The 15,846-nt window shown below is 39.7% G+C and overlaps 1 protein-coding gene across 2 annotated transcripts in view; it reads right to left on the bottom strand.

Annotated features, from left to right (window-relative positions):
• The window catches only part of Itprid1 (ITPR interacting domain containing 1), a 121,145-nt gene that overhangs the window by 94,329 nt on the left and 10,970 nt on the right, over nt 1–15,846 (bottom strand). For both annotated transcript variants that reach the window (XM_028864096.2, XM_028864097.2), the window contains exons 2-4: nt 8,077–8,260; nt 6,493–6,541; nt 6,086–6,129 (exon numbers count right to left, since the gene is read on the bottom strand). In XM_028864096.2, the coding sequence (XP_028719929.1) occupies nt 6,086–6,129; nt 6,493–6,541; nt 8,077–8,239 (256 nt within the window). In that variant the 5' untranslated portion in view covers nt 8,240–8,260. The remainder of the gene's footprint in view (nt 1–6,085; nt 6,130–6,492; nt 6,542–8,076; nt 8,261–15,846) is intronic.

Raw genomic sequence — 15,846 nt, 5'->3', positions numbered from 1 at the left:
CATGACTTTCTTCTAAGCAAAATCATGACATTAGAATGGCACTGATCCCAGACCTCAGTTACAATTACCCATGCATTTGAAACCAGGTCTTAGCTGACACTTCTCTATCGTCCCCATCCTGAGACTGTATGTGATTCCTCCTTTGTGGACTTTCAGAAATTTATCATCTGAGTACATTTTATTTAAACAAAAATAACAGTCTCCCTCACTGCACAAACCACTTCTTCAGACTGTTTGCTTTCCATATGCTTTCCTGCATACATTTAGTTTTCTTCCATTTCTTTGTCTTTATTCAAACTCTAATTACTTCCATCACATTAAGTGTTCTTGGTTGCCTCATTGTTTTCTTGATTTTTCATTGACAAGATCTAATCTTCTGAGAAAGACTTCTAACCTGATAACATCATGTTTGTGTTTTATTCAGATCCTTTTTTGATTAGTTTTGGGGCCACTGGGTTTAAAGATGATCCATACCCTAGTTAGGATTTCCATTTTGCCAGGGAGGAGGATCAGGTCTCTAATAATCTGAACTAGTGTAAACCAAGGGCCATGTGAGTGGGATCTAGGATGGGTCTAACTGTTGTTCACAAGACAAAGTGTATCTCCACGCAGAATCCAGAAGGCTATCAAAGAATATGGGGCTTGGGAGGCCTCAAGGAATTGCAAGAGGCCATCTGAACAAGACGTCAACCTAGGAGACATTAGATGAAGAAAGATTAAGGAGCAGGAGGAGCTGAGACTACAGGGTCTCATCGTGAGGCTCTTCTAGATTATGTTCAAATTGCCATGATGGAGAAAGAGTAGGATTCTTGGGAACAAGAGTCGCCACATATCTGAGCCTCCCCAGAACAGAGTGTCTTCAGCTTCCACTCAAACCCCTCTGGCCTGGTGTGGTGGTTTGAATAAGAAAGAATCCCCCACATAGGGTAATATATTTGAATGTTTGGTCATCAGGGAGCGGCACTATTCAAAAAGATTAGAAGGATAAAGAGGTCTGGCCTTGTTTGAGGAAGTGTGTCACTGGGGATGGGGCTTTGAGGCTTCAAAAGCTGATGCCAAGCCCAGTCTTTCTCTCTCTCTGTCTACTGATCAGTATGTAGAACTCTCAGCTACTTCTCCAGCATGATGCTTGCCTGCCTGCCACCATGTTCGCCACTGTGATGATAATGGATTAACCTCTGAAACTCTATGCAAGGCCCCAATTAAACTCTTCCTTTTGTAAGAGTTGCCTTGGTCATGGTATCTCTCACAGTAATAGAACAATGATTAAGACACCTAGATATATAAAATAAGTACACAACCAAACATTTATCCGTAATAAGTTATAAAGAAGTTTATTTTAAGATGGGTGGTGGCGGCACATGCCTTTAATCCCAGCACTGGGGAGGCAGAGCCAGGCAGATTTCTGTGAGTTCAAGGCCAGTCTGGTCTACAGAGTGAGATCCAAGACAGGCACCAAAACTACACAGAGAAACCCTGTCTTAAAAAAAAAAGTTTATTTTAAAATAATTCTTTCCTATACATAATATAATTTTATCATTTTTAAAATAAAATGCAAATTTCATACTAATGGGATTGATGTGTTCTATTAATACTATGTATAAAACTAAACTTTTTCTGAAATATTTGCCACAGAGTGGAATTATAGAGCATTCAGTGTTTTGGGGAGCTGAATGATATTCTGATTTAATAATTAGCCATGATGAGAACATTTGTTGCATAAATACATAGTACAAAATGGCAGAAGCATGTTTAGAGCCATTTCAGATATTGTGGGAGATGCTGTCCTATTTCCAAGGCCACGTTCATTGAATGATTTTTTTTTTAAATAAAACTCAAGTCAGCAAGTCAAACATCAGTTTTTAAGATCAAATGTTCTAACAAAACATATCCAAAGACAAACTATCTGATACTTACACACAGAGGAATGATTGTAGGAAAATGTCGAAAGTTTTACATCCCATAATTAAATTGTTATGCTTCTATAAAGGCAGAAAGCTTTCTATCTATGGTAATTCACTGCACTTCATGACACACAATGGTCCCACAGCATTCCAGGGTGGTCTATGAAACATTCCTTGGCATTGCATCATGAGCTTGATGCATGGTGAGAACCAAGGTGAAGTCATGTGACACAAATCTGGTTGGTGCTGCCTCAACACTTTGGATTCCATTACATCTTTGATCTGGAATGAAGTTGTTGCTGTGGGATGTCTTTATCATTATATATTCAGAAACCTTTTACTGTTGCCAGGTTTTTGGGGACTCCCACAGCTGTGTGACCCCATGTAGAGTCACAGCCACTGTTTAAGAAGTAGGAAACAAAAGTCTTCACTCTACATATATTCCCTTCACGGGCTTTAACGGGCTTCAACTGGGTTTACTTTGATCCTTTCTTGTGATACAGAGCACCAAGCTTGTAATTGGTTTTCTAAATTTTATGATTTAACATATCCCTTCAGGAAATAAACACATTTACTCCTCTGGGGACCTGTCTAAGGACTGGCACATACCTGAAATCCTAGAGTTCTGGAGAGAGAGGAATAAAGTTCAAGGCCAGCTTGAGCTATGCAACAAGTTAACGTCTTAAAAGAACATGGTCTAGGGTCTGTAGAGATGGCTTACCAGTTAAGAGCACTGGCTGCTCTTCCAGAGGACCCAGGTTCAATTCCCAGGACCCACAACACAGCTCACAACTGTCTCCAGTTCCAGAGGATCTGATACCTTCATACCAATGCACATAAAATAAAATTAAAGAAATTATTTTAAAGAAAGAACATGGTCTAGCATAGAACCCAGTTTTATGCTGCTTGCTTAGCACCCATAAGACCTTGTGTTTAGTTTCTAGTACTAGAAAAGCAGAAAAATCAGAATATTGAAGAAGATGAATGAATTAACTGTCCACCAAGTAGTAACTGTCACTACATTTGTTCCAGAAACTGCTTTTCTGACATGGGAAATGGCTCTGGCCTTTTCACTCACAACGATGGGTGGGTGTGTCAACCACGTCAATTGTGTTACTTTACATGTTGAAGCATTGGTTAATCCTGACTGTCTCATCTTTACACTGTAATAACTACATACTTTCACAGTCAGGGGGTAGTGACAATCAGTCTGTTCCCAGGTGGTGGCAATGAATTTGCCACAAACTGACACTGTCTATAGTTTCAGTATGTCATGTGAGATGAAGAGTGAGTCATCAGTATGGGGAGATGGATCTTATGGACGTGGTCCTTGGCACTATGTCCTCAAAGAGGCTCAGAGTGTCTGCTTATGGTGTGGGTAAATCTGTGGTACTCCACCAAGCCCACATAGTCAACTGCTGTGCAGTTAGAAACCAATAAGGAGAGGTTGTCTGGACTCAGGAGTGGGGTTTTTTAGAAAGGGAATAGAGAAAGAAAGCCAATGCTGCCCAAGTCTTGCTTATAAGTCACCACCTGCTAGTTAGTAGACAACACTCTGGGGAGACTTAAAGGAGGCCACAGGATTTTCAGCTACAGTGCCGTGACATTTGTTAGCAAATGGGGCAGACGGTGAGAGAGCATCATTCATGAAGTCTGCGTTAGTTGGGACATAAGTGGGAAGGGCAGCTGCCCAGCCTTCTGCAATTATTAAAATTAATATGGAAAGAAGGGACAAGGGAGCGTACCCATTCTAGTTAGAGGGAGGACTTTCTGTGTTAAGCCACTGTCTCTGTGGGAAGGAGGAAGATAATGTGACATCACCTTATATCCTGTCAGGGTTTTCTGAGTTTTATCCTCATCATTTCTTAGCAGCAACTGCTTTTCTTCCTTCACTGAAACTTATTTTTCTTCCCCCACACTTCGCAGTGTGGTTCTGGACTTCCCTAAGCTCTGTCCATCTTTATGTACATACGGACTCATGGGAGGCCCAAAACTAACCTTCTGTGACCAAAACTCATGGCATTTGACACTGAGACTCTTCACCTGTAGCACAAGAATGAGACCAGCTCTGTTCCCACATGGGTGAATCAGTTCACGATGTGATCAGTGAGAAAGGCCTTGGACAGCAAAAACTCAATGCGCTTGTAGAAGCTCTTCTATTGTTAAAGGCCTTGCTGAAGATGAAGGAACTGCCAGATAGAAGCTGTGCCCCTCTGATCTTAGAACCACACAGAGACCCTGCTTCCCTCTGCCTGTGTCTTCAGAGTTCACCAGCTTGGCTCTGATGAGGCCAGACCAGGAGCTGTATTTTCCAGGAAGTGAAGTTTTTAATACAGTGTAACCAAAGGCCTCTCCACATCACATGAGCAACAGTCAAAGACAGATCTACGCTGAGAAATGTACCTACATTTTTGTCTCTTCCTTGAGTCTGAATTAATATGAATAAAGAGATTGCCATATTCAGTTTATTGGAAACAAATATTCAGAAATTTTGACATCACAGAAGCTTCATGGTAAATATAAAGCATTTTTAGATGAAATGTGGTCAAATTGCCTATTAAACTCCCATGTTTCTATCCATAGATTAGTGTTTTCCTTATTTGTCTCAGAGAATTGTCTTGTTACAGCCTACAGCAGTAAATGCAGAAACATGTAACTAGTCAGTGTAGAGAGTAAAGGACATCGGAGTGCTTAGCCCAAAGAGGGTCATCCACAACGTTCTCTCTGGGGCTAAAGGTCTATCTAGGAAGAAGGATGGACAGAATGGAGGGGACAGAGTATGATCAGGTATGTTGTAAAAAGACTTCTCTTAGGATGATATAGCCTTCGTTCAGTGAGCCCACTTCAGGTCTAGAGACCTGCACAAGAGTGAGCCTGTCAACATTTTATCATGGAAGAGGAAAGGGCTCATGAGGCCTAACTCTCCCTGAGGCACTATTGGCATTTAATGGTTGTTAGGGAAGGACAACACTTTCTTCAGTCATGTAGCCACAGGTTGGTTGGATGATCTAGTAAACAACTTTTCACCCAAGCTTATGTGAGCAACCCTAATCAAATGCAGTAGAATACACACATGCCATGAAAATAGGAGGGAACTTTCTGGGAAAAGAATGAGATGACAAGAGAAGAAACTGAGGATAACAGGAGGCAATAGGAGGTGATGAGTAAATTCATTATGTACATGATGACACTGTCAAAGAATGAAAAATAAATATAAATGTAAATTATAAATATAAATAAATATAAACTATAAAGCAACCCAGTAAAGGAGAAAATTTCAAATATAGTGTCAGTTTAAACTTTAAAGTATAATGTCCCAATCTAAATTGCTTGGCAAGGAGTAGTCAATCTTACTTGATGATGACTATGTGAAATAATTAAGAGCATCAAGGTGAGTTACTGCAAGACTAACAGACATCCCTCTAATCATTATATTCCTAATTTATGTCATATTTGAACACATTATTTAAGCATTTGCTCAATTCTAGTATGTTATTTATTTTAACACCTATAATCAAGGCTTGAAGTGAATGTTGATTTTCATTTTCAGTCACAAGATTTCATCTGATCCATCCAGTGGTATTTATAAAATAAGCACATTTTATAATAGAGGAATCTTAGATCCCATGAAGTTGGGTATTTTCATTTAATGAAGTGAGACCTGTACTCATTATTTTAATAATGTTATTATCAAATCCTAGGAAGACAGTATGATACATTTCCTGTCTCAGAAATATTTGTGCTATTTGGTTTAGGATTTAGTCATTTGTTCATCTCTAGGATAAATATATCATTAGAGAAGAGATAGAAATAGAATTTTGATACCAAAATACCAGAGAGAAAATAGGTTTAGAAATAAAACTATAGTATATTATGAATAATTAAGCTATTTTGTTTTCATAAGGACACCCTTGCAAATGTCTGCATAGACCCAGAGAGTTTCCTGCGTAGTCCGAGTGTTTGATGGTAGCAATGACCCTGGTTTCAGCCCATAACCTCCTGCTGGGGTCGTGGCCACACTTTCTGAGTCCTAGTCTTATAAAATCAAATGAGAAGATCAACTTACTTCTGAAAGCTCCGTCTATGTCTCCCTTGAGGAAGATCTATTAACATGAGTGTTTTCCACACATACATCTACTCAGCTCTGCAAAGCACAGATGCCCTGGGTTTTCTTGACTTACCAGAATGGTTGGTTGCTTGCTGGAAGTTTTCATTTACAGAGACACTAAAAAAGAAGCAGAAGCATTGTGAGCCCCAAACTGTGTGTAAATACATTAGTACCAAGTTGATTTTGTAATTAAACTGAACAGAAAATCAGACTTAGATTTCATTGAGAGGACTTTAAAAAGTGAACACACAGTCAGCTCCAAATAGGATTCTATTTTTGCACTTTTTAATTGACATATAGCTTTTGAAGGAACATAGTAATTCTTCAATAACCCAGTTAGTAGGAAAATCATACCTCTCCCACTGTGGTAACCCATAGCTGGGAGCCCATCCCAGGGAGGGTTAACCCACATTATTTTCATGGAGCTTTGCAAGAGAAATGTATAAGGTGCACACATGCTAAAATAAAAGCACCACTTACAAGAATCCAGAGTCCAGCCACTGCTGGATACTTTCCTGTTTGGAATTTTCTATAAATAAAAAAAAAAAAACACAGATCTGTTAGTCAAAGCACAATCAGCTACAATGACCCACTCTATCATCAGCCACACTCAGCAGCTCTGTTTCCTACATAGTTAGTCACATGTTCATGTAAGCATATTCATTTTCCCCCTAGAGGCACAACCTCCTGGTTTCCATAATCAGCCTCTTCCAAGAATGGATGTAAACTTGCCAAAAGTCTATAACTTAAGAAGAAAGGAACAAAATGTTAAGAACTAGCAAAATGAATCAATGAAGGGTGAGAGATGTTAGAATGACTATAAAATTACCTAGTGTGAATACAATGGGAAGAAAAGCATATGAGACTTTTGTTTCTCTCTTGTTGGTTCTAAATCACCACGGAACCTCTCCTTATTAAATCCCAACATTTACCTAAGGCAGCTAGCCAGCAATGTTTATTTGCAAGCAGCTCTCTGCCAGGTTAGAAACCAGATTTGCATTCATTCCAGGGACAAATTGCAGCAGAGTCCCAGGATTTCCAAAGGCAACCTGTGTTAAAAAGGCATCAGCCTTTTAAGGTGGATCTTTAGCACTGGCTCAAAAATAGGCAATGAAAAAGGAAAGAAGACAAGGGAGCAGCTCCTGACAGACATTTGCTCTAGTTCCTGCTGGCTACCACCTCATACCCTGGGCTCAGTCTGACTTTGTCTGTAAAATATTTGAATAATCTTCACATAAGTTATCAGGTGAACCAAAACAGCCCATAAGCCTGTGAGATTATGGGTAGTATTGATTTGTGGTGCCATGGGTGGAAAGAGTGGGAATGTTTTATTATTTATTACTCTGTATGTTAGTAAAATGATCATCAGTGCCTTATTCAAGCCAAAAAAACATTCAATGAAATGGTGTTCTGAAACAAGGTTCATTGGGAGCTGGGGAGATGGGTTTCAGGGCAAGTGCTTGATGAGCAAATAAAAGGAACTGCCTTTGGATCCCCAGCACCCACAAAAGATCAGGCCATGGCTGCACTCTAGGACAAGGATCCCTTGAGCTCACTAGCAGTCAGTCTAGCTGAATTGCACTGCCCCAGGTTCAGTGAAAGACAATCTCTTTATTTCTCTGTCTCTCTCACACACATATGCACAAAGGAGGAGAAAGAGGTGAGGGGGAGGAGGACTAGGAGGGGGAACATCATTAGGGAGAGGACCATGAGGGAGAGCACCAAGGGTATGAGGAGGGGAAGGAGGAAGGGGAGTGGGGGAGGGGAGGGAGAAGCTTTATAGTTCCAGCCTGGATGCATCTTCAGAATTTTGGGATTTAGCATGTGGGTGTTAGAGTGGAAAGGAAGCAGTGTTTATCCCTTCGCTGGTCTATTTGTGCTGAGGTCCATGGGGGGGGGTCAGATATGCCCATTTCATAGAACTGCTTGGCATCATGTCAGGAACACTTGTTTCTTTACTGCCAAGTTCAAATCCTTAGAAGTCACTTGCCCCCAACCAAAAGCCTCACATCTCTCACCACCCATGACAGGACATTTTCTAGATGCCTAGAAGGCCCCTCTTACCTTGCATGTGCATGGAGACCATTTCGCTTTCTTCTTCAGAGCCAGGAAGCAGCTGGCCATCCAGAGGTGTCCATGCCCTCTTGGTATGCCTTAGGATCTCTCTCTTGCTCTTTTCCAGGACTGCTACAGGAGTGTCAGAGCCTTGTAATTTCTCCATCATCATGAGGGTGATTCTGTGACCTGACTAAAACCACACAAGCAGACAAAGCAGCAACAATGAGGTTTGACTCAGCCAGAAGGAGGGTTCTAGAAGCAATGGAGCCATCTAAAGTCACCATCTCACTGAGACAGGCTCAGCTACTGAAGCGGTGTTCCTGCTGATTTGGGCAGAAGAGTTTCTTTGCTATGGAAAGTCAGACCAGGAATTAACTTGGCTTTGCTAGTCACAAGGCCACATTCACATTGATGGATTCAATGTTGTGTTCCGAGATATGAACAGAGAACAGAAAAATTGAACTTTGACAACAAACTTACCTTTATGTCATGCTAGTCTTTGAGCTTTGACCACATGATAGGTGTTAAAAAAACATGTAAAAGTTTTTATTCATTTTACAAAGTTCAGATTCAAACCCATCCTTTTTTACCTAAATTATTGTCATAACATATGTTTCAAGTAGCATTAAATCAGTGTTGTAGAATATTATCTTAAGATCCATTACATTTGTTTATGCCATGGAACACTTGTCTAATGATGCAAAGATGTGTTGCATTCTTTTATATTTCATTTGTTTAACTCAGTGAATCTGTGTTACTTTGCCTGTCTAAAATGCCTGATGGTCTAATAAAGAGCTGAGTAGCCAATAGCAAGACACATCAAAGGACAGATGGGGCTGGCAGGCAGAGAGAATAAATAGAAAGAGAAATCTGGGAGGAAAAGAAGAAAAGCAAGAGAACAAGGAGAGGAGGATGGTAGGGACCAGCCACACAGCCAATTACAAAGTAAGGGTGAAAATAAGATATACAGAAGTAAGAAAAGGAAAAAGCGTAGAGGCAAAAGGTAGATGGGATAATTTAAAGTTAAGAAAAGCTGCCAAGAAACAAGCCAAGCTAAGGCTGGGCATTTATAATTAAGAATAAGCTTCCATGTGTGATTTAATTGCGAACTGTGTGGTGGGCCCCACAAAAGACCAAAGACCGGAGAGCAAAAGAGTGAAAAGCAAAAACAAACAACAACAGATCAATCTTTAAATTCAGAGAAATGGCTGAAGAGCCAGGATTCAGCAGCATTCCTAGCACACTGGTATCAGTGCCTGATCACTAATCACATGGCATATAAACTGCTATTTCCGATGGGTGTGTGATAAAGGCAAACATTCAGGCTCACGGCAAATATCTCATTATTCTCTTTTAAGTCCAGGCAAGCACTCCAGATGCAATTGTCAGTAACATTGCCCTTACATGCTTTATACATTTAAATTGTGTCATAAGGTGAAGTACATTCACAAGTACAGTTGTAAATTTACTGTAAGAATGACTGACGCTTATGGTAACTATTACTTTTACATTCTAAATCTAAAGACCAAGAAATTTCAAAAAGTGACAAATAAGGACTCAAAGGTGAACATTCCATTCAGGAATGTTAACTTTAGGATACCCTGTGTAGCAAATTAAATAGAAATGATAACAATGCAAGGCACAAGTAATACAGATCAGATATTTCAGACTTCATGCAGTAGTTGTCTGGTATACTAGAATTGAGAACGCTGGAGAAAGTAGCTCCAGGGTCAGCATTAAAAGCATAGTTATTTGATTTCACATAGGTTTTGACTCTTTAAAATTTAAAGAAAAAGTCATCTTTGGCAGGACCTTGCATTCAGTGGGTATGAGGGAGGATCAGAGCATCAGCTTTGACAATGCAAAATTTCACAAGAAGCAAAATTCTAAACTTGTCCTCAAGGATATCCTGAGATATCCTTATATTCATTAGAGAAAGATGTGTTTCATGAGCCCTGCTGCCTCCTCTAGAAACCCCTGTTTCCAGGAACATTTGAAACCCAGGTCTGGCCAGTTTGACTTCACACTAGGAGGAAGCCTAAGCCTATATTATGTTGTTCCCAGAACCTGAAACATCCAGTGGTTTCTGTCCCCACATCCTTCTACTTTAATGGCCATGGCATTGATCCCTGCGTGTATAAAGAGACCCACTAATGTGGATGATTGTTTACATCATGTTTAAATTTTTAAAGGTGCAAAAATTTATGTGCCAGATCTTCACTTTGTACAAACAAAAAGCTAATATGTTGAAAAAAGAAAACACAAATGTACCAAAATGTTACCAAACTCTCAGAATGTTGAAGACCATCAAAAGGAACAAACAAGTGGTTCCATGGAGATTCTATTTGAGTTTTCTCTGGTTTGAACATCAACCCAACTGTTCCCTTTCATATCAGCCGGTAGCAATGCTAGGAAACGTGAAACTCTCATGCCGTGACAATCATCACAGGCTTTGCCAAGAGGGCTGTGTTACACAACCGTCTCCAGAGTAACACATGGGCCAGGACAAAGGGTCTTGGGAAAGGGAACTCCAGTTAGTTTGGGCAGCATTCTTGTTGCCTGTTTTGTTTGTTTAATTTTTGTTTTGCATTTATTTATTTATTTATTTGTTTGTTTATTTATTTATTTATTTGTGTGTGTGAAAGCCATGGAAAAGATAAGGAGTTCAGAGGTCTGGTCTATCCTTCCGCCACCTGAGTTCTGAGGCCTGAACTCAGGTCATCAGGCCTGGTAGCCAGTTGCCTCTACCCACTGAGCCACCTATCTCTCCCAATCCCACTCTTGATTCTTATGTGTTTAAAACAGCATATCTGACAGCTCGCAGAGCCCTGACTTTCACCTCAGTTTCTTTGCCTTCTGAACGTTGAAGGAATTCTCAAACTTTTCTTAGACCACATTCCTTCACATCTGGAATAGTTGTAAAATAACTACTTCATAGGGAAGATTAATAGGAAATCTATTCAAAACGCCTACATATTTGCTAGCTCTTCTTTCTATTTTTGTCTTTTTCTCATCACTATCCTGTCAAGGACTGCATTGCCAAGTGAAGGAAACAAATCACCAGTTGTTCTGGTTTTGGTGCTATCCTGGCTGATTTTATGTCCACTTGACACAAGCTGGAGTCATTTGGGAAGTGGAAACCTCAACTGAGAAAATGTCCCCATCAAACTGGCCTAAGGAAAAGCCTATGGGACATTATTTTAAATTAAGGATTGATGCAAGAGGGCCCAGCCCATTGTGGGTGATGCCATCCCTGGGCTAGTGGTCCTGGATTCTATAAGAAAGCAGGCTGAGCAAGTTATGAGGAGCAAGCCAGTAAACAGCACGCCTCCATGGCCTCAGCGTGAGCTCTTCCTCCAAGTTCCTGCTCTGTTTGAGTTTCTGCTCTGATTTCCTTTTATGATGAACTATGACACAGCAGTGGATGTGAAATTAAACCCTTACCTCCTCAAGCTTCTTTTGGTTATATTGTTTTATCACAGAAATAGAACCCCTAAATAAGACAATTTCCATTGCTGTGATAATATATCCTGACAAAAATGCACCTTAGGGGAAGAAAGGGCTTTATTTCACCTTACAGTTCTAGGATCTAGAGCATCATTGAGGAGCAGTTGATGTAAAAACTTGATCCACTGTCAAGATCAGGGAGAAACAAATGTGAAGACGATGCTTGCTTATATCCAGCTTCTTTCTGTCCTATAGGGAAATTGCTAACCAGGATGAGATGATCCCTCTATATCATAAAAAATAAAGAGAATCATCCTCACAACATGTTCACAGACAAATCTGATAAAGTGAGGCTCTCTTCTCAGACGTTCTAAGTTGTATAAAGTTTACTTTAAGACTAAACACTATACCAATAAATAAAAGAGTACTTTCGGTAGAAAACATATTTGACACTCTTAGTTTGTGGATGACCTATGTTGACTTGAAATCACTCAATCTGAATAACAAAAATATTTGGAAGTGGGAGGATACAGTATTTCTACAATTGTGGGAATGAAGAGTCCCTGGGGCATGCTAGAGGCTTTTTAGCAGAGTCTTGAAATTTCTTCAAATGTATACTTGATCTCATGGGTACAAGTCACAGTTTCTAGCCTTGATTACCTTTTCTTAACAGGCCCCGTGGGCAATAAAGTAACTTCATAAAGGAAGAACAACCCTGACACAGTCTGGGTCCATGGGGATCTCTTAAACCACCTCGAGTCCCTTCTCATACTCATTATCATAGCTGTTCTCTAGCCCTTCATAAGATCTCCACTATCACCCACACTTCCCTTCTCTCCTCTACTCTCCTCAGACACTGACTCCCGCAGCAGCAGCTCTTAGGAAAAAGTTACTTGAGACTAATCAGTGTCTGGTAGGACCTGCCTCTGTCCAACTGTGGCCTTGCTCACCGAAGTCTATAAAAGAAACTTCTAGGCTCATGCTCTCAAAAGATTATTGTTAAAACTCTCAAGATTACTCACTTCACTTCCCAAACCAAGACTCCAACTCTTGAGAAGCTGAAACTTTAAAAGAACCAGAGAATGTGCATTATCTCATTGTGCCCCCAAGTCTTACTCATGTGAGTGGTATCCCTTACCTCACCCAATCTTCTACCCTTCTTGGACTTTCCTAATCTCAAGGACTCACGTACTACTACCTACTGTCCCTGGCATGCCAACCTCATCACTGAATATCCTTCTGTCTCCCTTATCTAACTGAAACCCAGATGTGTTTTCCTTTGTCAGCCTCCTAAACCAGGACTGCCTGTCCTTCCTACCATATAATCTGAACTATATATTTGGGGGTGGTATAAATTTATTTTGTGCTCATCTTGCTGCTTTGTGGTCTTGCTTTCTCTGCATATGTCATCAGACTATGGAGTCCTAAATATTTACTGAATTCACTCTCACTACCAATACTAGAATGGCCTTCTTGTCATCTTTCTGGAAGATTTCATTATCAATATAGATGACCCTTGAACACTGGACTCATCAGTCCATTGTGTTTTCACTTTCAGTAGTCTTTCTCTCTACTCAATTCCCATGTTCATACTTTATTCATCATTAGAAAATGGCCTCCCAAATTCCAAGTCAAGCTTTTGCTGTTGCTTCTATTTCATTCGGAATTTCCTTGGACACCTTCTTTTTCCTTCTTGTTGGATCATTCTATTCGATTTTAAACATACTATAATATGATCCATCTTAAAATAATCCTCCATCTACCCTGCCAAATCTAAATTCAATTTCTCTTTGGTTTTATAGAACAGTGTTGATGATCCCCAAACCCAAATTTCCAAATCTTGTCCATCCTCTGAACTTCAGATCATGGTGTTCCCATTTACTTGACATGTCCACATGGATATTTGGAGAAAAACAGTATGTGTCACACTGAATTCTTCATTGTTTCCCTGATTTCATCTTACTCTTCTTTAGCATTCTGCGTCTCAACAAATTGCATCCCCTTAGCATACCTGCTCAGTCAATAACCTACAAGCCTTCCTCAATTCTTGTATTACTTCCTTCTTTCAACTTTAATCCTAAAACAGCCTTACCACATACCTCAAAACATCCATTTCCAGTGCTGACAACCTGACATAAACAGAATTTGCAGTCTCTTAGGTCTTGTAAGAGGACCCTGTCCACACACCATCCATATGTAACATTCCATATGTAACTGAGTATACTGTTAATACTTCATTTTCTGTACTTACCATTTTAGAATCTCTGGAAGCTGTACTTATCACTTCCTCTTAATAGGAACAAGTTTTTAATTGGGTTTTTAGTAACCGAATTTTCAGAATTTCTTCCTACTTAGTGTAAAGCATTCTTTTTCAAGTTTGTTTTCATCTTCCTTGATTCTAAATTTTGAGTGTCTATTCCTCAGTATTCAGTGTCCACTTCTCTCTTCTGTCTACAACCTTTTCCTATATGAATGTGTCTGTATTTATTTCACTGTTATCCATAGCTCACTGTAAATTGCTATTAAAATATTGGCTTTGCTTGATAAGTCTGTGTTTATCCCTCAATTTATCCTCCCTGTTTCTTAACCACCTTGACCATCTTGAGAGTTTCCCCAAGACAGATATCTTGGTTATTTTATCATATTGGCATAGGTAAGATACTAAATGTGTACTTGCAGAAGGAGCAGCTATGTAAATGAATGCCAGAAACAACTGAGCAATAGCAAAACATAGCTGATTGACATAGGGAAAGCTAGAAAAGATGTCCCTCCTACACCTTTGTCAGGAATGGTTCACAGCATCAAGAAGTAATGCATAACAGATATGAATTAGAAAAAATAATGTGATTATATATATATGTATATATATGTGTGTATATATATATATATACATGTAGATGCATATAAACAATATTCCTATCATAGTAAGGACTATCTAAAATATAGTCTAAAACTATTTGAATAGTTTCTTTTTACTTCTCCTATTAACCTCTCAACAGCTAATAAGCAAATGAAAGATTTTAATCCATCCACCAGGGAAATGAAAAGCATGTCGTTTCCAGTTTAATTAATCAACAAATAGCTGTCACTTGGCTGTATGACACTAGACATGTAGTTTCAAGTTTCTTGGAATGTAACTTCTTTTTACATAATAGGAAGGAATTGAATGAGATGAGATAATTCTGTAACTTCATTATTCTATTTCCATTTTCCACACAGACTATTTAATACGCGGCTAATGGTGCTCACACTGAAAATATTTTAAAATTATATTCAACAAAATTACATGAACAGGAAGAATAAGCCATTGTTCCTAGTACTCGTAAGTTTGGAAGATTCAAAATCTCAAGCAAAAAAGTCAAGCCAGGAATCCCCTTCTGCTCTTACTTCTTATCCAAGTCTCAAAGTCCCACAAACACTGGTAAAGAGTTCCAAATGATTCAGGAAAGTAGAGGCAGATCCTGGGGAAGAGTGTGTTCCATCAACACTCTGCTAAGAGGAACAGGCAGTCTGTGATGACTTATTCTGTGGGTGGCTTCCTCCCACCATGAAATATGTGAAGGTTGCTTACTCTTGCCATTTAGGAGCAAGCTGGATTTAAAGACAAGGCATTTGTGCCCCAGCCGGAACCTAATGTCAGACTCCCTAAACTTGGATTTAGCATCTTTTCATGGTGAAAATAAGCACAAGATTATTAGTTGAAAGACCACATACACTGCTTCCTGGAGACCTGCACAGCTTCAAGACTGATGACATCAGACCCGCTGACTCCCCACTGCCAGCACTGTTTTAGTCACTTCCCAACTTTCAAGCTTTTTTTCCCCTTCCTCAATGGCTGCCTTTACTTTTCTCTTGATTGCTCTGTTGTCTTCTCCACATTGCCTTTGTCTTTTTCTACCAAGAAGGAAAGAAAAGATGAGGGAACATCAGTGATGCTCATGTAGCTCATCTCCTATTCCACCATCTCTGCAATTTAAGTCCCTTCAAGTGCATCAGACTCTGAAAGAGGAGAACTAAGGTTCATCAGTGTGTTCTCCTCTCTAATCGTGGTGGCTACAAGTCATGCTATCACCCTTTGCTTTTCTGGACACTGTCTTGTTGTACTAAAATAGAGCTTGTTTTTGAGTACTTCTCTCCTCCAATGTCTCACAACAACTTATGCAAAACCCTATTACAGCACTCACCATCCTCAAGTGGAATAGTTCACCTCATGAATGCCTCTCCCATCACACAAATGAATTAACTGAGGGCAAAACCCATGAAATTCCTTCTGGATCCATGTAGTCCAGGATGCAAGTGATTGTAGATGATTAGTGATGGCTGTTTAAT

Source organism: Peromyscus leucopus, chromosome 3 (assembly GCF_004664715.2).
Source record: "Peromyscus leucopus breed LL Stock chromosome 3, UCI_PerLeu_2.1, whole genome shotgun sequence".
In the NCBI taxonomy this organism is placed as follows: domain Eukaryota; kingdom Metazoa; phylum Chordata; class Mammalia; order Rodentia; family Cricetidae; genus Peromyscus; species Peromyscus leucopus.
Note: the sequence above shows the minus strand (reverse complement) of the source record. Positions and strands in the feature narration are given on the sequence as shown.